Source organism: Onychomys torridus, chromosome 11 (genome assembly GCF_903995425.1).
Source record: "Onychomys torridus chromosome 11, mOncTor1.1, whole genome shotgun sequence".
Taxonomy (NCBI): domain Eukaryota; kingdom Metazoa; phylum Chordata; class Mammalia; order Rodentia; family Cricetidae; genus Onychomys; species Onychomys torridus.
In genome coordinates this window covers 34,269,766-34,291,898 of record NC_050453.1, presented here as the reverse complement: position 1 = coordinate 34,291,898, position 22,133 = coordinate 34,269,766, and the positions used below count along the sequence as shown (strand labels likewise).

Below are 22,133 nucleotides of genomic sequence, written 5' to 3'. Positions count from 1 at the left end.
GTCCTCATGTTTACAGATGTGAAAGTTAAGGAAATAGATAACATAAAGTGCCTTGCATGTATTACATGTCACCCTAAGCACAAAGACTAACAGAATTTTATGCTTGGTCATTGGAAACAGGCCACAGAGCTGCTGTCTGGGCTTCCAGTTTTGATCTTGAAATCTAATGTGCATTTGGTTGTATGGTATCTAGGTAAACAAAAGAAACAGAAATACCCTATAAAATTTCACCACACACACACACACACACACACACACACACACACACACACACACACACTGTGTACACATGCAAACACACCCCTAACTATTCAAACCATACAACAGAATTGTTCGTTATCTCATTTGCTAGATATTAAAGCAAGAGAATCATCTATTGTAGAGTATTATAAAGAATAAGTTATGTAATACAATCATGTTTTAGTGTCTTTCTTCAAAGAGAAAACTAAGTCTTTTTAAAACGTTCTTTCTGCCCACTTACAGGAGTCCTAAAACACAACCACCTTAGTGTTGGATGCGCAGGGGTGGTGAATTCATTAGCAGAGTCAATTTCATTGAGGCACAGCAAAGCTCAGTCCTGATACTAGCTACACATTTGATTTTTTTGTTTGAAACAGGGCCTTGCTATGTAATCTTGGCTAGCGTGGCACTCTCTGTGTAGCCCATGCTTGCTTTGACCTCACAGGAATTAAAGGAGTAAAATTTTATCTGCTGTGCCCTCTGACCTGTACATTGTTTCAGTTCTCTTACTTTAGCTAAGAAATGAAACCACTAGTTACTAACTGGAAAATAGCTGAAACAGAGTAGGAGCTGGAGAAAATAAATATGTAATGTAGGAAAAAGTGAACATTTTAAAGCAAATGAAACGAGAACTAAACTCTCATCACCAGTACAAAGGGGTCTTTTCAACTCTCTCAGGTACATTCTAGAAAGCCAAAGGAAAAGAAAGGACCAATTTAACAGATGGTGAGGGGACAGCAGATACTGCATGAAAATCCAGGGTGCAGGCTTATTGGCATTCCCATTACTGTTTCTGATAGGAACTCCTATACTGAAGTGCAGGGAACCAAGAATTTCTGTGCATTAAATTATATGTCCTAAAAATAACCACTGTGACTTGGCTCAGGATGTGTACCAAACATAGGCACTCCAAAATCCAGCATGGTGTCTTTCAGCTTATGAGAATATACTAAATAAGACTAAGTTATTAAAGCCAACAAATGAGTTGAATCCTCCTTTATTCTATAGAACTCAATGAAAAGAGAAATGATCACTTCCCAGATGCTGCAAATATTAGCATTTTAGAGGAGTGTTTACTATTATGTAAATCTTAGGAAAGGATGAAAGAAAGTACCATGTTTGAAAAATATCTTGGATACTTGGCTGGTTTATCTTTTTTCTATAAGGAATTCAAAAGAGTAATTTTAGCTATTATGGTGCCTGCCTATAATCTCAGCACATGGAAGGCTGAAGTAGGAAGGTTCTAAGTTCAAGGCTAGCCTAGACTACATAAGTAGAAGCTGATTCAAGAAAAAAAATTGCAATTCTCAAATATACATAAAATAGTAAGTGACACTGTGATGAGTAGTTGCTTTATGTTGGCACTCTGGAGTTCTCAAGCAATAGTGAGGAATGTATGGTCTGAGGCATTGCTCTGGTGAAATAGTGAACAAGAAATCACATAGTACCTCTTGAATTTTCTTTCCAATCTTTACTGCTGCTACTAACTCAAAGATGGTATAATGCAGGGCAGTTTAAACATAATACCAAAATACCAGTATACATGCCTAAGTATCATATGATACCAGAAAACAAAAGAGATTATGTATTGCTTTTATGTCTTTTGTAAGAGCTAGATGAAAACTCAAAAGATATATTTAACTCTTAAAATATGTGCTCCTGGTGATTGTGTTTAAACAGAAAAAGGAAAGAGGCCATGAACCTGAACAGATACTTGATCTAGAGCCATTTTGTTTCCCTCATTTACCACTTATGAAAATTATTCAACTTCAGTATTCTGTGGAATGTATTTATTTTCAGAAGTTAGAAAGAGCTGGAAATGGTATTAAAGTTCACAGAAGTGCACCTTAATTTAGCTGGCCATTTAAAAAGGTGGCTTGTCCAGGGCTTTCTGGAGTCAAAGTGCCCAGGACCAATAAAGCTAACTGGCTGCACTAAATGACTGACAGAATTATGTAATATTCTAGCCATTATATTTAATAGAAAAAATAGCTTATCTAAACCACTATGCAGGGAAAGTTAGCATAGATTCAGGGAATGTTAAATCAACAGAGACATCTGGAGTTTTGGGTTATTGTCTTTTGGTAAAAAGAAGTGAATCTTCTGATGAAAGACACCAGAACTAAAACAGAAACTTCTATATGGGAGGTATTGTTTGATAAGTATAACATATCAAGCAACCATATCTGTTTTATGGCCTGTAGGTGATAGAGACACTTAGAGATTAAAGAAATTTCACATACTAGAACTCAAAAATGATTTTAGAGGAAAGGCTCTATTATGAGCAACTTGAAGTTGGGGGTGGGAGGGCTCTGCTGAGGCTTACCTCTAGAGTGTGCTATTACAGTTACAACATATGGCACAGAGGAGAGCCTTCTGGACTAAATAGTCTGAGATACTTTGGAAACAGTATGCTTAACAACAAAGCCAAGGATGAATGTAAAGAAATGTTACTATATGTGACTGACAGTAGTTTGGTTGCTGTAAAGGGACCAGAGACTCCTATAGTAGCTTAGAAAATGGAAAAAGTAGTTTTGTTGTTACTGAAGAACTTCTCGTAAGGGCTATTTATACAGGCATGTCAAATATAATTGAGAAAATATTTGCACCAATTTCTTTTAAACAGTAACCTTACCTTTCCATGAGTTAAGTATTTCTATAAAGGTTTAGTCAATCAAAAATGTGAAAAACGCCCTTGTTTTTCTTTATTCCCAGGTGTGTAGGGCACCATTTTGGGGTTAGGGAAAAGTTAGGAAGGTTGCCTAACACTAAGGTGCTAGGAAGCTCTCCAACTTCCTTGGCAATATCACAGGCTTTAATAAAGTATGGAACATTAGTGTTTGCCTTAACTAGTGTGTCAGCATCCACTAAATCATCCCTGTTCCACTCAAAACTACAGTGCCTAAACACAGACCTTTTTAGACTTCTCCAGTGAGGGTCCCTAAGTCGGCCACTGACAATATCCATCTTTGAGGTTGCATTTGCCACAAGTCACCTCTGTGTTCATACAAAGGCACATCAGGAGAATGAGCCCCGTGTGGAGTCCTTACAAGGATCTGCTAGAATGCCTGACCAAATGACTTTATTGCACATTTACTGAAAGTCTCTATTTACCTAGAGTGCAGGAGCTCAGCTACTCCACAGCTCTTGACACTCCATTTCCAAATGTAGCCAACTCAAAATAATTTGGGGGAACTTTCAAGCCAACTCTTGGTCTGTTTTCTTGGGACAGGAGTAGCACTACTCTGGAAGTCACGTTCAGTGTAAAACCTGTCAGTGGTCATGTGCGGCTCTGGAAAGTTAAAAAGGGTTAGTTTTCCTTTAAAAACAGAATTCTGTGACAAAGATCTTACCATTTTAACCTTGGAAAAGCATGTCTCCATTTTTATGTGAGATAAAAAATTATTATGAATAAATAATTTTAAACAAAAGCATTTAGTTCTAGGGTACTTATTTCCAACTAAATTTCAGGCCTATAAAACAATGTGTAATACTATGATGGATCTGAATGTGGCTTTCCATGAAGAAGCTGGGAAATAGATATGCAACATAAATCAGGTCAGTTTAAATATCATCCCTTTGAAAAATGTCATACACGAAAGACAGAGCTACTAAAAATTCTAATTTGCTTTCTGGTCTCCTTTACTTTCCTTCAAAGGGACAACAGGAAGGATTCTTGGTTTCTGTTGTTTTGATCATTGTGCTCTTGTGACTGGCTGAGGCTGGAGCTATGTGCTCTCCTTAGGTGGCTGGGGAGCCTGTGGTGGCTGTAGTGGCTGAGTGCCTGTGGCTGTTTTGATAGAGTTCAGAGTTTTGCTAAACCAAGAGTTTTTTGCAGCTTGTATTTCATTCATAAGTGCTCCTCTCTGATGCTCAAGTTCCTAATGGAAGAAGAAGAAGAAGATCACAGGTTACATAAACGCCAGAATAAATGAAGAGATACTGTTTAGATTCACCAGGCTTCTGCAGCTCGTCCTCCCTCAAAGCCCAGGAGACATTCATTTGGCTTCCTAATGGAAGAGAAAAATTGAGAGCTAAAATAGTTTGCAATGAAAATGAGAATCCATGCTTTCTACGAACAGTGAAATTAACCACATTTTATTTTCCCTACCTCCCTGCCATTCAGGTCCAAATTTAGGTTTAGGTTGCAATTGGAGACTACATGTTTAAAACCACAAATAAATATGAGTACAAATGAGTTTCAATTAAAAAATTGCCCTTGAGAACAGTCAGGGTCCAGACTAGACACACTGCTGAGGATACCGAATGCAGCATTGGGGTGGGTTACTGATAAGCAGATCAGTCCACAAGGAAGGCAGGCCCATTCTTCTAATTGCTATTATCCAATTTGTAGAGAATGGAGAAAGGAGAAAGGAATCTGGCCAATCAGCTGAGACCTAAAAGAACTTCAAAGGAAAGAGTGGGATTAGCGTGTTTTGTGAAGGTAAGACCAACAGAGGGGTTTGGCCTGTCATTTTCAGATCAGCCAACCAAAGTGACCAAGTGAGGGACTCGAGACAAACATTTCAGGGTAAACTGGGGAAAAAAGCACACTATTAAGTTCTCACAAATTATAACTTTAGTTATCAAAAATCCATTTAAATTATGTTTGTATCTGTGAATACATGCTATAAGATGTGATGGTACAGGACACATTAGGGATATGTAATGTACCACTTGCAGGATCATCATGACTCTAACCCAGGACAGTATTCTAAAGCCCAGCTTCTTTTTAAAAGACAAGGTCTTACTATATAGCCCAGGCTGACCTCAAGTTCTCAGAAATCCACCTGCCTCCACCTCCTGAGTGCTGGGATTAAAGGTGAATGACTTAATGTCTGTTTCAGTCTAGCTTCTTAAAGTATGGGTTGAGACCTTCCACCATGTGGGGTCATGTAACTGAATATAGGGAAGGTCATGACAGAAATTTGGCATGTTAAAAAACTAATTCAAAACCAAATGCATAATGAATCTGAGGTGTTTCTGTCTGTACTCGTCCATATTCCATCACATGACTTCAGTCAGCCTTGGTTCTGAACACAGCATGTACATGCTGCACTAGGCAGAACATGGCGTCAGGCAGCAGCAACCAACACCACTTCAGACACTGGCTCAGAGTTTAGACAACTGTATGTTATATGTTACCATGTTTTTTATTCTATATACAAAACTTTCTGTTCTTATGGAAGCATTGTGACAGTGGCTGGACAGTGGTGGTGCACACCTTTAATCCCAGTACTTGGGAGGCAAAGGCATGTGGATCTCTGAGTTCAGGGCCAGCCTGGTCTACAGAGTGAGTTCCAGGACAGCCAGAGCCACACAGAGAGAGCCTGTCTTGAAAAACCAAAAAATAAAAAGAAACACAGTAGTGATATATTTATAGAAACAATTTTTACTATTTTCCATCATTCCTCAGCACGTAAATTCGTAAATTGATACATCTTTGGATTATATTGTAGTAGACGTGTTTGATTTCAAAAGAATGTTGTTTGAGGGCTGGTAAGATGGCTCAGCAGGAAAGACCACTGGCTGCTCTTCTGAAGGAAGAGTAAAAACTTGTAAATTTCCATTTCCAGGACATCCAATGCCCTTTTCTATCCTCCATAGGCACTGCATACATGTGTGCACAGACGTGCATATAGGCAAAACATACACACACACACACACATACATGCAAATAAATCTTTAAAAATACACACACACACACACACACACACACACACACACACACACACAACCACTGTTTGAGTTGCTGGAAAGTTTCTTTAAAAAATAAGTCACGAGATGAATTTTGTCTTGAAATTAGGACAGAATTTACAGTTTCTGAAATGGCCTGGAACTATTTCTGACATCTTGGTATCCGTGCTTATGTGAAGTGGCATATTCTTAGAATTGACAATCACAAAATTAAAGTATGAATCAACTTTGAAACATTGAGAATATCCCTTTGTCTTTTTAATTATTTTATCAAAATAAGTATGCCATCTTACGAACCAAACTTACTTCCCTCTTTAATCAATGATAAACTATCTGTCCATTAGAATTGTTTAAAAACAAAACTTTTCATGACTTACTGTCAATACATGTTGGATTTGTAGACCTATCATCTCTACCCATGGTTGTGTAAACGGGGTCATCTGTGCTGTGTAAATGGGGGTCATCTATGCTGTGTAAATGGGGTCATCTGTGCTGTGTAACAGTGGTCTGTGCTGTGTAAATGGGGTCATCTGTGCTGCGTAACGGGATGGTCTGTGCTGTGTAACCCTGTGTAACCAGGGTTGTCTGGGTTGTCTTTTGACCTCTCATCAAATCACCAACCTGAATCTTGCACTTGGCCTCCACCAGCTGCAATTTGGTCTGTGCCAGCTCCAGCTCCATCTCCCTCAGCTGCTTCCTCAGTGAATCCTTCTCATCGTCGGCTTCAATTCCCTGCTCCTCTCTACTTACAGCTGCTGGCTTTAAAGCTCCTTCCTTGCTGAAAATGTCACTGCAGTGTTTGCACGCCATCATCTTACCCTGAATACACAAAAGAGACACCCAACATCAAACTGTATTCTATAGGCTAAACAACTTCCCAAAATACATGACTTTTAAAGATGGCATACTGGGCCGGGCGGTGGTGGCACAGGCCTTTAATCCCAGCACTTGGGAGGCAAAGGCAGGCAGATCTCTTTGAGTTCAAGGCCAGCCTGGGCTACAGAGTGAGTTCCAGGACAGGCACAAAGCTACACAGAGAAACCCTGTCTCGAAAAAACAAAACAAAAAACCCCCCAAAAAAACAAACAAAAAAAACACTGTTCTGTTTCTGAAGATGCTGTGGATCTGTGCTGTCACCAGATGGTCACAGTCAGCACAGAATCCACCTGTCCCAGTACAGGTACTCCGTGTGCATATCCTTTCGTTTGACTGTTTAAGGGAATGAAGGTGACATGACTGCAGGCTGCTGCTGTTAGTCATGCGCACCACACCAAACAAGCAATTCTTTTCAAGACAGCACTGCTCTTGCTTCACTAATGTTGCAAAATGAATTACACATTAGGTATATTATGCTTTCTATTTTGATGCCCTACTGTTACAAGAGGCTCAGTGTGTCTGTAATATTAACTGCAGTCTTTCCACATGTGCATAAAGGAACTTCACTACACGTCTGTTGGTGTGACTCCACCAGTTAGCCCTTCATTAGCTACTCCAACATCCTGTCACTCGGTCATTAGAGTCTTGATGTGGCATGTTCTAGCACTTCTCATTTCAGCTTTGTCTTCAAGTCTCACCTCTCCAGTCCCCACCAGCTTGTCTCTCATCTTGTCCATAGTCCATTCTTCACATTATTGTTGAGTAATATTCACGGGACACATTGAAAACACAGCACTTTTCAACCTCTTACTTAACCTATGAAAAGGAATTCTCTGCCAATAATTTTGTGCCAGTTCTGGCACAAAATAAAATACACTAAATATCTGCCATACTTTTATTGTTGACTAAATACTTGGTGCCTAAGTAAGATGCATACTGAGTTTTTATTACATTATAAATGATGAAAAATTACTAAGCTGGGTAAGCAACCTACCCAGGCTCTTTCATGTGTCTTAGGATGTGGGGGAGGGGTGTTACTTGATATTGAACAAGGGACCTTGTGCATGCTAGGCAACTGGTCTACAATGGGAAGTATCTACTCTTAGCTAAACAATTTCATTATGTTGAACAAAATAAAAGAACAGACTGAGGTCACAAAAGGAGGATAATATTTTGTCAGAGAAAAGAACACAGAGTTCCTTCACAGAACTCAAGGAACCTGAAATGGGCAGGCAACGTACAGTGATACAGCAGCTAGAAAGGAGAAATCAGAGTTCTCTGTGACCTGCTGTAAGGGCCTGATATGCCATGATGGATTCATTCCATCAGCTCCATGCTACATGCTGAAGAGAGATTCGCCCACTCTATGGAGCTGCTATCTGGTAGCTAAGTGTGGCGGATTGTGCTGATTCCTACCAAAATCCTTCTCTCCTTTCTTAGTAATAGAGCTTGGATTTTATTTGCTCTGGCAGCATGTCCAGACAAATGGTGATAGTTCTTAGACTCCTTTGCAGTTAAGTGTAACCATGAATTAAGTTGTGATAATATAAGCAGAATTATAGTTCAGAAGGCTTCTAAGCTTGCTTAGAAAGATCTCGCTCTACCGGAATAAGGTTGTTAGACCTTTGCATCTCCACTAGCTTAAAGTTCTGCTTTGGAGTGTAAGAATGTTGGTGTAAGCTTCAGTCAATAATTTGGTCTTTATGTGGAAGCCCTGGGAGTCCAGTGAACAAGAGGAGCTCCTTTTCAAGAAAATGGTGTTATTGTTTACTAGGATAATGTGGACATGGTTCACTAAAGACCAAGGATCTACTTCTCTAGTCCTAGGCTGCTTTTGTTTTTTTAAATATACCTTTTGTGTTTAAGCCAGTGGTTTTTTGAGTTGGTTATATGTCTTTAAGTATAAACACACACAGAGTGATATGGTAAAATTTGTATATGGGCTTGACCATTATGATTACAGTATAGAGGATGAACTGGAACTGTCACAGTATTACAGGACACTGGAGAATCAAACTTCTACACCATACCAAATGAGATGCAGAAGCAGCACTGGAGGCTAATGACCAAGAATATGTATTAGTCTGACTCTGGGTTCAAATCCTCTTTCTATTGCTGACTAGCACTGTAATTCAATCAATGGACCCCTATTTGGGCCCCCTCTTAACCACTGGAAGAGAGTCACATCTGTTTCCTAGATAGGCATGAAGCTAAAGGGAAGATGCATAGAAAGCCTTAGGACAGCGCTGAGTGCTGTGCACAGCAGGTGCTATAGATGCTAGTCACTTTTTGTGCCTGACACAAGTTCACCTTTCTCTTTTAGCATACCATCACTTTTCTTTAGCTAATCTTCCTTCTTGTTTTTCTCCATTCCTACTTACTACTCATCCTACTCACAACTGTCTCCTCTAATGAATAACTAAAATGCTGACTCTGTGTCTTCATTCACACTGTTTTTCCAGAGTATTCTTTTAAATCCTTCTCTCTAACTGAATTCTATGAGCCCTGTATTATCCCAAAGCCCTCTGGCCTGTAGTTCTTAGATTTTGTCTTCTCTACAGCTCTGATTGTCAGTGTGATCTAACACAGAACTGTCCTCTATTTCCTAAATGCCATTTATGTGTGTAACTTGCCTTGTAGGATATATAAAACATATCATCCTCCAAATTAATCTAAGTACTTTATATACACTATCTTATTTAACCTCTAAAATTATCTTATGACACAGGTGATGTTTTATTTTGAAAAAAAAATGATTAAATAACTTTTCAACTCCATTAAAATGCTAAATTGACTAGGAAACACTTATGAAACCAAGAATATTTTCAAATAGAAAGACATCTGGTAAACTAACACTGTATTAGTGTTAAGGACATATTATATATTGATATTATTAGGAATAACAATCCATTTGGTATACTGTTGCTTTTTATTAGTTCTTTAAGAGTTTTGTACAGATTGTTTTGATCATATTCACTGTTCCCATTACTTTTATTCCTTTTAAAAAATTTAAACATAATTTCTTTATTGATTCTTTGGGAATTTCACATCATGCACCCTAATTCTACTTACCTCCCAGTCTCTCCATATCCTCCCCTCACCCCTGCAGCGCCCCCCCAAAAAGAAAATTTAAAAAAATCAAAACAAAACAAAACAAAGCAAGCAAACAAATAAAAACAAGAGCAATAGCTTTTCTCAAATACCAAAATGATATAAGGAGTTTTACCCACCAGGGGGCAGCATAAAAACAACTGGTATATATTCTCTTGAAAAACATTTTTATGGGCTTCCTGAGTGTAAGAATGAGTGAATCTCTGATTCTTGTGCCTTCTCTGGGGCTCTTTTCCTTCTGTTTGTTTTGTGCAACTCCAAGGTGATTGTTTTTGTTTTGTCTTATTATATTTTACCATGTTTTTTTTTTTTTTATTATTAAAAAAATTTGTTTGTTGAATCAATTGGTTACTAACAAGTGTTTTTCCAGCCAATAGTGTTTGCTGTTTCAAAGAGTGTCAGGATGATCTCGCAGAACTCCAAATGGGAGCCAGTCAATTCAAGCAATAGTCAGGTGTGAGCTACTGAACATCCCAAGAAAGCCACAAGATTCCGGGCTCATATATTCTTTCCTTTCCTACTACCTGCCTCTGAAGTCCCATGCCATCTATAGGAACATAAATGTCAGGAAAGACACACCTGTGGTAGGGAAAAGGATTCTCCATAGCGTCTGAGTGAATTATACAAGATGGAGAGAGGGGTATCTGAGGATGGATTTGGAAGAAATTACATCACAGAAGTAGCCCACTTCTTACCTTTACTGCTTCCAGCTCCTCCTTGCTGGCTGCTTGCTGTTTTTCCAGTCTGGTACTTAACTGAGAACATATCTAAAGGCAGAAAAGAGTTTCTTTACTAGAAAAAAGATTGACTGGAGACAGAACTATTTATCAACTCACAAAGCACACTAGCATGCCTGATCCTAGAGGACATTTTGCAAATAAGCAGCACTGCAAACCTAGTCATTTCTGAAATGAGCAGAAGGCCTGTGAGCTCCATGTGTGAAGCATGACTTATTATGGGACAGATGGGCATCTTCTTGTCACTAGCTTTCTGTGGCTAGCAATAATGAATCCACTGTCTCCCTGTGGAATCTCCAATAGAATCTCTATTGAGAATCTACTCTATATTATACTGGAATTCAGTGAAAAGAATTCTGAACCAGCAACAGTTCCCAATGGGCTTCAGAATATCTTTCTTCAATCATAAAAATTTCCTTAAGTATCACTTAGCTCCTTCCTGACTAAACAGTGCTATGCTACAGTAATCAAACATACAACAATGGATGTTCAGGTTCTAAAACCATTAGCACCTGACCAGTAGGAAGCACACATTTAATAAAAATCTATTTGATGGTTGGTTCTGAAATAAGATGTTAGTAAGTACTGGGAACAAGTAGAAGGAAATACTTTCCAGGATGAACATATTTAAAAAGTAGAATGTTCAAATCTATTGACTGAAATAAGAATCTTTCCTTTTACAAAAATGAATGAAAATAAGTCTTAAAACATCTGACAAACTAGAAACAGGAATGAAAAGCAAGGAATATCAAATTTTAAAGTGTACACTTGGCTGTAACATATAAAACCTATCTAGATTTATTTATTTTATTTATGTGAGTATTTTGCCTGAGTGTATGTGTGTACATCCCATGTGTGCCCAGTGTCCACAGAAGTCACAAGAAAGCATTGGATCCTCTAGAACTGGAGTTACAGATGGTAGTGAGTCACCATGTGGGTGCTGGGAAATGAACCCAGGCCTTCTGTAAGAGCAACACGTGTTCTTAACTGCTGAGCCATCTCTCTAGCCCCTCAAAAAACAACAACAACAAAAACCATTTAGAAACTTCTAGTTAACATTTAAAAAAAAATTAAGGGCTGGAGGGATGGTCAGTGAGCAAAAGGGGTTGCTAAGCAAGCATGAGGCACTGAGTTCAGAACCCATGTTAAAAGTCTCGTAAGGCTGTGCATCTGGAATACAGTAGCCACCTGTAGCAAGATGTAGCAATTAAAAATGTATTTGCATGTGATGACAGACTCCAGGGCTCATAGTCTTAATGTTTCCTGTGCTGATGTATATCTAATTTCCCCACAAAAATCTTAGAATTACCTTTGCCCTTTCTAGCAAAACCAACCAACCAATCCCAAACAAACCCTTGTGTCTCTGTTTAACTCTTACTCATTGCGGTGCTTTGACTAGGAATGCCCCCAGACTCATGTGTTTGAATGCCTGGTTACCAGGGAGTGACACTGTTAGGAAGTGTGTACTTATTGGAGTACTGAGGCCTTTTTGGAGGAAGTGTGTCACTAGGGGTGGGCTTTGAGATCTCAGATGCTCAAGCTAGGTCCAGTGGTAGTCTCTTTCTGCTGCCTGCTGATCCATATGTAGAACTCTTGGCTCTTTCTCCAGCACCATGTCTGCCTGTGTGGTACCATGCTTCCCGCCATAATAATTATGGACTAAACCTCTGAAACTGTAAGCCAGCCCCAATTAAATGCTTTCCTTTGTAAAAGTTGCTGTGGTCTTGGTGCTTCTTCACAGCAATAGAAACCCTAACTAAGACCCTTACTTTGGCTTTCGGCACTATTTCTTCATTTTAATGTAGACTGTGTTCCTGCCTGTGATCTCTCCCGCTGGCTCCAAATTCCTCACTAGATCTGAATAGTGCCACTAGTACATCTGCCAGCAGCCACTTTCTGCTCAGAAATTCCTGTTTCAAACCAATACAAACCCTAACTCTTTAGCACAGACATAGCCCTGTGGACTTCTGTGTCACTTCTATATTCGAAATGCTTTTCTGCTTACTAATCTACCTTCATGTATCTCTCTAACATTTTCCATGGCATACCTCCAAATGCACACTCGAAGTCTTGCCCAGTCTTTGAAGTACAGTTCAAATCATAACATGTTCACAAAAAGGTTTCCTGCTCCTGCTCTGGGAACACATGTACTAATAGGAAAAAAAGATACTTCTTCACTTCCCACACAAAGTGAGTTCCTTATGTCTATGCACAGGAATTAACCTCCCATTAAGACAAGCTAGAGAGTGGTGTGAGAGTACATATTTGTAGTACTACCCTTAGGAAGCAGGAGAATTAAGGGTTTCAGGTCACTTGGGCTGCATTAGACTTTGCTTCAAAATAAAAGAATAAAAAAATACTTCCTAAAGGAGAAAAAATAGATTAATTCATATTATAATCCCCTCAAGTTTCAAGCTTCACCATCAGAAAGTGTTAATTAAATTTGCTGCTATCACAAAAGGTGGAAGATAGTTCATTTCTAATACATGTTCCATGAACAGAAAGGATATTTACATACACACACACACACACACACACACACACACACACACACACACGTATGTATGTATGTATATGTTTGTATATATGTGTGTTTATGTAAGTATGTATGTATTTATGTGTGTGTATGTTTATGAATTTATGTCTATTCAAAGTCTCTCAGGATCAGTGGGTCCTTCCCATGTCTAGCTAACAAGAAAAAGAAGGACATGAAGATACAACAGGAACTGGAGTAAAGGCTTTCTAGAACCACCTTGGTGATGGAGCCGGGAATACCTTCAGGTAGAGACAGCTTTCTATTAAAGGAACATTTTAAGACCCACAGAAGAGTTTCTGCCAGTACTGGCTTGCAGAGGGCAAGTCTACATAACCAGCCTGAGAGATAAGCACTATTTTGAACCATGAGAGCAGATGATAACATATTCCCTGGCTACTGCCATTTAATATAGTTACTAAGCTTTGCAATGAGGCAAATGTTACCAGTGTGACCTACTAGAAAAGAGTCCCAATGGGACTGTTTCCTACCCCACAGGAGCTATCCAACAGTGAAGAAAAACAAAACAAAACCCAGCAGGCTGCATTGGTTAACCAGGCTTCTCAAGTTACCAGCAAGCAAATGCAACTGCTGCCTACTCCAGAGTAAGTAAGACTCTCTTCTTACTCAATCTAGAAATCTCTGGAAACAACAAGCAAAAGGAATTGCTTTTATACAAAATAATTAAAAACCCACGTGGCACTCTACCTGTTTATACTCAGCAATGATAGCTGTAGTCTTCTTTATCTCGTATTCTGCCTTTTCTAGCTGTTTCCTGAAGACTTCTTTTAGCTTAAAAAAAGAAAGAAAAAGGGAGAGTGAAGCATCAGGACAGTCAAATTTGGTTTTCTTTTTTAAGGATTTTATTTTTAACTTTGTGTATGTGTATGTGGGTATGCACATGGATGCTGGTACCAGTGAAGGTCAGAAGAGGATGCTGGATTCCCTAGACCTGGAGTTACAGCTGGTTGTGGGCTGCTCAACCCTACATGACGATATGAAGAACTCTGAACCTCTGCATGAGGACCATGCCATGTCTCTAGCCCTTCAATCAAAATTGTTAATCAATTTCCATAAACATCTACATTCAAGTCTCCCTGATTTCCATAATTCAAAACCTACCACTTACAGAGATGGAGAAGGCTTTCTTTTCTATAAAGTGGAAGACATACAAATGGTCCCATAATAGAACTGCTTCTGCTTCCAGGTACTTGATAAATGCTAAGTTAAGGGTCAGCTCAGAAGCTGTCTTTCTTGTGAGTCTACAACCAAATAGTAGGGTGAGACTGTGTTCCAAGTATGTTACTCTTAATGCTGGGCTATATTTTTTTAAAAATAAGATTTATTTATTTATTATGTATACAGTATTCTGACTGCACATATCCCCACAGGCCAGAAGAGGGCACCAGCTCTCATTACAGATAGTTATGAGCCACCATGTGGTTACTGGGAGTTGAACTCAGGACCTTTGGAAGAGCAAGCAGCACTCTTAACCTCTGAGCCATCTCTCCAGCCCTGGGCTATATTTTGATCTTCCTGTCTACAGCCCCCACTGCCACTGCTGTTGCAGGGGTAAGAGGTCTGGAGTCAGGAAGGGATGGAAGATATGAGCTCTTAAAAAAGACTGAAGGTTCAGGAAACTGGACAGAAGGAAAAAGTGACACAGCATGGGGGTATTTGTTGCAGTTAGTGATTGCTAAACTATAAATATTATATCAGTAGCCATAGAATTCTAGGATAGAGGAAGGTTAAGTGATGAAAATGCTCAGATACCAGGATTCTGCCAAGTTGCTGGCCAAACAGAAATGCAAACAAACAAACAAACACCAGCTCTAGTGAGTCTTTCAATACTTACACAGACTAAAACTAAAATCACTGGGGCTGAAGAGATGGCTCAGCAGATAAGAGGGCATAAAGATCTTGTAGGAAACCTGAGTTCAGTTCCTAGCACTCACATCAGGAGGCTCACAACTGTCTGTAACTCTGGATCCAGGGGATCCAATGCCCTCTTTTGACCTCTGTGGGTACCCACACATACATGACATATAAACACACACACACATATATACATAAATGAAGATAAAACAAATCTTTAAAAAAAAAAACCCAAAAAGATTAATTCTTCCAATTCATAATTTGAGATACTGATATGAAGAATTCATTTTTTTAAAAACATATTTCAATGGAAAAAAAAATCACAGAACATTTTTTGTAGACCTTGCTAATGATACATCTCCCCATATGTCTCTTCACTGACACTTTCTCTGGTTGCTTGGATGAAGGCCTCTGAAATTCTTGAGAATAAATTCAGTTTATATTTAGATGATTGCATTTTCCTCAGGAGGAAACTCATGATTTCAGAAGGCTTCTCCCTCGGGAAGTCACTCATGTCCCGAGCAGGAGATGTTGGCTGAGTAATTCTACAATGTCATCTCCAGCAGTGTGCTGTGACTCAGGAGACTGAAGCCAATGACGGAGACCAGGTCTCTGTCAGTCAGGCAGAAACCACCATAGGTCTCCAGGTCAGCAGTGTTCACAACTACTTGAGAAGAGTCAATGATCTTGAAGATAAGGCAGAAAATTTCCAGATTCATCAAAGCTTTTGGATCATAACTTAAAGTCAATAGATCTAGAAAAAACTCAACATTCTCGCTGCATATCTCAGTGAAGGCAAACTCCTAAAAGATGTTTTTAACATTCTCCTTGATTTAGGGGGAAAATAAATGTTTACATTTATTTATTTATTTTTACAATATTAAGGAACTTCCTGTAAATCTATCCACACACAGAAAGCCTGACTGTGTCTTTTACCTGAGCAGTCTCCTCCTCTTGCTTTCTCTTCTCTTCCTCAGTCTCCACCAACCTCTGCTTGGTCAAGAGGAGCTCCTTGTTCAGCACATCAGCCTTGTCCTCTGCCTGCAAATCAGAAAACAGGCCAGCCATAAAGAAAGGGATGGAATCATGTGCATGCTTTTGATTACTTCAGGCCATTCTCCTCTCTTACCTCCTCTTACCTTGAGGGTGGCTTTTTTTCTCCAACCAATTTTATATGGCCACTTGGCTCACATTATTCTAATCTTTATAGAACAATAAGTTATAGCTAATAACACTAAGGCTTGGAGAGATCAATCTTGGGTTAAACAGCAAATATAACAAGTATGACTTGGATTTGGATTTGAATGACATTGAAGTCTATGTTCTTTCTAAACACTTCTTGAATATTTCTACGTGTCCCACAAGCACATACTCTGAAGACATGGGCCTGATGAGGAGGAAGAGCCTTACACACACAAGTTTCATATGGGGCAGACACAGAGAAGATCCATGGACATATTTTGGTAAAAAAAAAATTGAAAACTAGGTGAGGTAATTCATATAGGTCATTCATATAGGTCTGTGAGCAAAGTAAGAAATTTTGACAGAGAACCTATGTGAGAGGCTCTGAAAAGCTCTAGTTTGTACCAGAAATCCAGGCAGCCAAGACTGTACTTTAGAATACACAGGAAATGCTTAGAGAGTACTTTTTTGTTAACTTGAATACAGAACCAAAATTAACTAAAATTCCCTGTATATTTCATAGAGCTAGCCTTGTCTGTTTCATACTCTGAGGTCCTAGCTTCACTCTCTGGTTCTAGCCACACATTCACATCACAGTGAACATAACCCAAGCCTGCCCCACTGGCTCCTATCTAAATTGCCTCTGCTGTTTTCTCTCTCCTATTACACTCCACAGCACTGTAATAAATACGCGTGGGACTTACATGCCTTGCCACTGTGTTTTAAACACCAGGAGAAACCATATCTCTTTTGCTTTTCCTTGTCACTGGCACCACAGCCACCCTGGGGACAGGAGCAATCTCTTAAGTGGTTAGTGACTGACTGGATGTGGCTTTCTAAGGAACTGGAGAAGGAGACTGCTCACATAGGAGGTGGCAAAAGGCCACAGGATGAGTTTAGCAGAGAAGACCCTGAGGCAGAGGAAAGGCAACTATCTGAAGAAACTGTCCTTAGCTGACAGTAGCCAAATACCATCAGAGTAGCCAAATATCATCAGAGTAATCATGCACGTTGGCCAGGTGGCTTCTGTTTCTGTTTTGCCATCTTTTCCACAGGGCTAGATGGTTGAGCCAAAAGTTTGCTGGAAACTGGCAGAGAACTTCAACCCTGATTCTCAGTTTTCACTGCCTTCTAGCCCCACCACCCTATGTTCGAGGGCCCAGACTGTTTTCAGAGCATTCAGAAAGAACCATTGGGTATCTAAGGTGAAAAAGTTCTTTGGGCATCTTAAAGACTCAGGGTAGCGGGGGGCTCAGTAGACAGTATGCCTGCAGGCATGCATAGGCCCTGACTTTAGTCTCTATTGCCACATAAGTGGGATTTAGGGGAGCATGCCAGTAATCTCAACACTCAGTAGGTGGAAGCAGGAGGATCAGAAGTTCAAGGTTATCCTTGACTGCACAGTGAATCAGAGGCCAAGAGGCTACATGAGATACACACACCACCACTACCACCACCACCCTGCCCCCTCCCCACCTCTTAAAGACTCTAAAATTTATTCTGTTGCATTAAATTTTAGGTGGGGAGGGCAACAGTGATTGGCTCAGTAGGTAAAGGCACTGGCCACTAATCCTGACAACCTAAGTTCTATTCCTGGAACCCACATGGCAAAAGAAGGGAAATCACCCCCACAAGAAGTCATCTGCTCTCCACATACATGCTGTGGCACATGCACACCCCCATATGCAACATAAATCAGTGAATAATTATAAAAAAATATTTTCAAGTTTAGTGGAAAAAACCAGAAGAGCAGATAGGCATACTAAAATTACAGGTAGATCCCAAAATGCAACTTGCAAAAACTGTAATTCATGAACTGTGGGAATCTCAGAGACTGGAATTCAATAACAAATTCTACAACCTGCTATCCAGACATCTCAGGTGACTCACCAAGCAGGAGACCATCCTCAAAGTCCCTGATAGGTGGTCACAGCATGACCAATCAGAAGAAATCAAAGTCCCGAGAAATTAACAAAATATGCCTCCTACTGGGTCCAGCTCTACCTGAGAATATCGGAGTTCTGCCAATAAAAAGAGATGGCAACAGCTCCTTCTTGCCATAACCCAGCAAATGTTCATTTGCAAAGAGAACAATCCTAATATATTCACAGTAGAAGCTCTGAAATAATGTTCTAAAAATCTGATGTCTTCAAGAAAGACAGATTCCACCGGGCAGTGGTGGCAAATGCCTTTATTCCCAGCAGAGCCAGGCGGATCTCTGTGAGTTTAGGCTAGCCTGGTCTCCAAAGCGAGTTCCAGGAAAGGCACAAAGCTACACAGAGAAACCCTGTCTCAAAAAAAAAAAAAAAAAAGAAAGAAAGAGAGATTCCTTAGCATTCTGTCAACTTGAACAGTAATGCTATGCAGACTTCAGTGGGAAGTTTGAGTCTTGTAGCATATCCAGCCATTTTCTAGTTCTGGAAACTATAAGGAACAGAAGCACTTCCTTGTGACATATTTTTTTAAAAAACATTTAAATATTTATGCTGAAGAGCCTATAATTTTTATGTACGTTTTCTATTGGGTAGTCATTGTTAGGCCATGATAGGTAGCTTTATATAATTGACTGGGCAAGTGTCCAATGTGCAGTGTGCATGAGCCCTGCATGTGTGGAGTTCCACAATCTTCTAGGAAACTTTATTCCAAGGATCTACTCTATGTTAAACAGTGAAGTAGAAGTCATTCTCCTGCCTATCAAAATAAGACCAGATCACAAATTATCTGACCCCACCTATAAAAATAGGTTTCTGGATTTCTATATAGCCATTAATTCTATACCTTGTTCAAGCAGGCACTGTCTAAACTATTTAACATGCATAATATTAAACAGAGATTTAATTAATTCTATACCTTGTTCAAGCAGGCACTGTCTAAACTATTTATCATGCGTAATATTAAACAGATTTACTCAAACACTACCTGTGAACCCACATTCTAAAACCTGCATCGTAATTTGATAGTCAACATAGAACATTATCAAGTCTTCATTTATAAAGCTTATTGATATTTGAAGTGTAAATCACAGTTGATGGCATAAATACAGAACAGAAACAGTGACTGCAATGCCTACTTAGTCACAAATCAACCAGTGACCCGATCCAATGCTTGAGTAAACTGGGATGAGGATCTTATACACAGGATTTTATGATCAAACTCAGCAGGCCAACTGTCCAGTTTAGAACACAACAAAAGAATGCATGCACTCTCAAGACCTGAGCTTCTGGCCCGTGGTCAGAAGGAACTCAGACATATCTCCATGGGAAAGCACTAATTTTATCTCTTCTTCCTTGTTCCTTAAGAGCAGGGGAGAACAGAATGGGCCTGAAACCACTGAAATGAAGATGTTTCTTTAATCGTTTCTAATCCCCAAGGACTCCTTATTTAATGAGTAGTCTAAGGCTGAGTTGTCAGAAGAAAAGACTCCTTTGTCCAAGAGAAAAGCTGAGGTGCCTCTGCTGCCCAGGGCATCCCAGACACCTAACCCAGCAGTACAGGGACAAGGATAAGGAATTACTTATTCTGAAAAAAGTACCTAGCCAGCATTTATTTACTTTACACATCTCACATACAACCAACCCACTTTCATATTTAGTAATGTTTGCTATTTTGATTACAGGACTGGATTCTGATCTACTGAAAGCAAAGGTCCTGGGCATACAGGAGGAGCAGGTAAAGCCAGTCTTTTCACTCCTAGGTTAATACCCTTCCTTGAAGAGCAGCAGACCAGAAGTCTGTGTGACAAGGAAAAAACCTTCTGCAGAGGCAGAAACTGCAAAATCAGAAGTTTGGAGAGATGCATGAAATAGCAGTTTTTATTCTTTCTTCTATATAATTAGCTACAAAACAAAGGTTCTAGGATACCACTGTTTTAAAAGGCAGAGAGAGAGCCATGGATATAGCAAAGCAGGAAGGGAAGAAATAAAGGCATGATGGACTCGTGTGTGTGTGTGTGTGTGTGTGTGTGTGTGTGTGTGTGTGTGTGTACGTACATATGCGTATGTATAGAGGCCAAAGGTTAACGCCTTGTGTCTTCCTCAGAGCTCAACAATTTGTCTAGGAGGACTAGCCAACAAATTGCAGATTTGCCTGTTTCCCTTCCCCCAGTGCTGGGTTACAGATGCACACTATCATGCTTGGCTTTTACATGTGTACTGAGGACTCAAACTCAGACTCTCCTGCTTGCATAGCAAACACTATACCTACCAGACCACATCACTTGCCCCTAGAACCCTTTCCAAAGGAACTGATTTTAATGTCCACAAGAAGTACAGAGGTACTCAATAATCAGTTTCAATCATTTCAGACTAATCCACAAAGGGATTCTCTTGCAGGTAAAATGACTTTTCAAGTAATATTCTTTTGTTTATAAAGTTATACATTCTTATATGAAATGCATATTATTTTTCTAGCCTAATTATTTAAAAAAAATTCCAAAAACATGTTTTATAGAAGTACTATCATTCTCTTCTACTACTGGACATTACACCATTTCTATATTTTACCTCTTATAAGTAATACTGTAGTAAATAAACTTTCATATTCACCCTTTAAATCGCTACTTTTAAAGGATGATTTTCAAGTTGAAGTATATCAGCTTTCTCACTGGTAAAGTGGGGGCTCTAAAATGACGCTTGCCTCAAAAGCTGAATTAGCACCAAGCAGAAATAACCATTCCACGAGATTAATGATGTGTGTGGGGTTCCAGGCACAAAGACAAAATATGAAGCCTTAGCCCAGTGGGTCCAGTGAAGGAGAATGTGGTGATATTGTGTCCCCCAATATATTGTGCACCCTAATAAACTTATCTGGGGTCAGAGAACAGAACAGCTGCTAGATAGACATAGAGGCCAGAAAACGGCGCGCGCGCGCACACACACACACACACACACACACACACACACACACACACCTTTAATCCTCGAGTTCTGAAGGCAGAGATCCATTTGGATCTCTGTGAGTTCAAAGCCACACTGGAAACAGCCAGGCATGGTGACTCACGCCTTGAATCCCAGGAAGTGATGGCAGGAAGCAGAAAGGTATATAAGGCGTGAAAACTAGGAACTAGAGTCTGTTAAGCTTTTAGGCTTTTGAACAGCAGTTCAGCTGAGGTCCATTTTGATGAGGACACACAGAGGCTTCCAGTGTGAGGAAATGAGATCAGCTGGGGAATTGGCAAGGTGAGGTTAGCTGTGGCTGGTTCTGTTTCTCTGATCTTTCAGCATTCACCTCAATACCTGGCTCCTGGTTTGTTTTTATTAATAAGACCTTCTAACAATTTGTGCTACAGGAGAACACTCTGAAAAGACCTGAGGCCTAGCATGAAAGAGCAGCTAAAACCCCAATACAGCTAGGCATAGTAGCCCACAATTTTAATCCCAGCACTTGGGAGGCAGAGTCAGACAGATACCTGTGAGTTCCAGGACAGCCAGGGCTACACAGAAAAACCTGTCTGGAAAACATAAAATGAATAAAATTTTAAAAAGATGTCTGTTCCTGCGGGAAAAACAGTGAACTCATTTTGTAGCAAAATTCATTAAAAACAAATAAATAAAATAAAATAAAACACCAATAAAGAAACTGAAAATTGCCAGGCAGCGGAGGCGCACACCTTTGTTCCCAGTACTTGAGGGGCAGAGGCAGGCATATCTCTTTCAGTTTGAGGTCAGCCTGGTTTACAGAGTGAGTTCCAGGATAGCCAGGACTACGCAGAGAAACCTTGTTTCAAAAAACCACCAGAGAGAGACAGAGACGGAGAGAGAAAGGGAGAAACAGAACTAGCAAAGTGACACCTTCACCAAAAGCTGTGGCACAGCCAGCAAAAAAGACAGCTTTCCAAATGAGTGAAACTGATAAATGATCTGAATTAGAGGCCTCAGAGTCAC

At 39.7% G+C, this 22,133-nt stretch overlaps 1 protein-coding gene across 2 annotated transcripts in view; it reads right to left on the bottom strand.

The window, feature by feature from the left end:
• Positions 1–1,691: 1,691 nt before the first annotated feature.
• The window catches only part of Rabgap1l (RAB GTPase activating protein 1 like), a 560,245-nt gene continuing 539,803 nt past the window's right edge, over positions 1,692–22,133 (bottom strand). For both annotated transcript variants that reach the window (XM_036203001.1, XM_036202999.1), the window contains 5 exons: positions 16,006–16,110; positions 13,903–13,986; positions 10,620–10,691; positions 6,559–6,756; positions 1,692–4,121 (listed from right to left, as the gene is read on the bottom strand). In XM_036203001.1, coding sequence (XP_036058894.1) covers positions 3,969–4,121; positions 6,559–6,756; positions 10,620–10,691; positions 13,903–13,986; positions 16,006–16,110 — 612 coding nt within the window. In that variant the 3' untranslated portion in view covers positions 1,692–3,968. The remainder of the gene's footprint in view (positions 4,122–6,558; positions 6,757–10,619; positions 10,692–13,902; positions 13,987–16,005; positions 16,111–22,133) is intronic.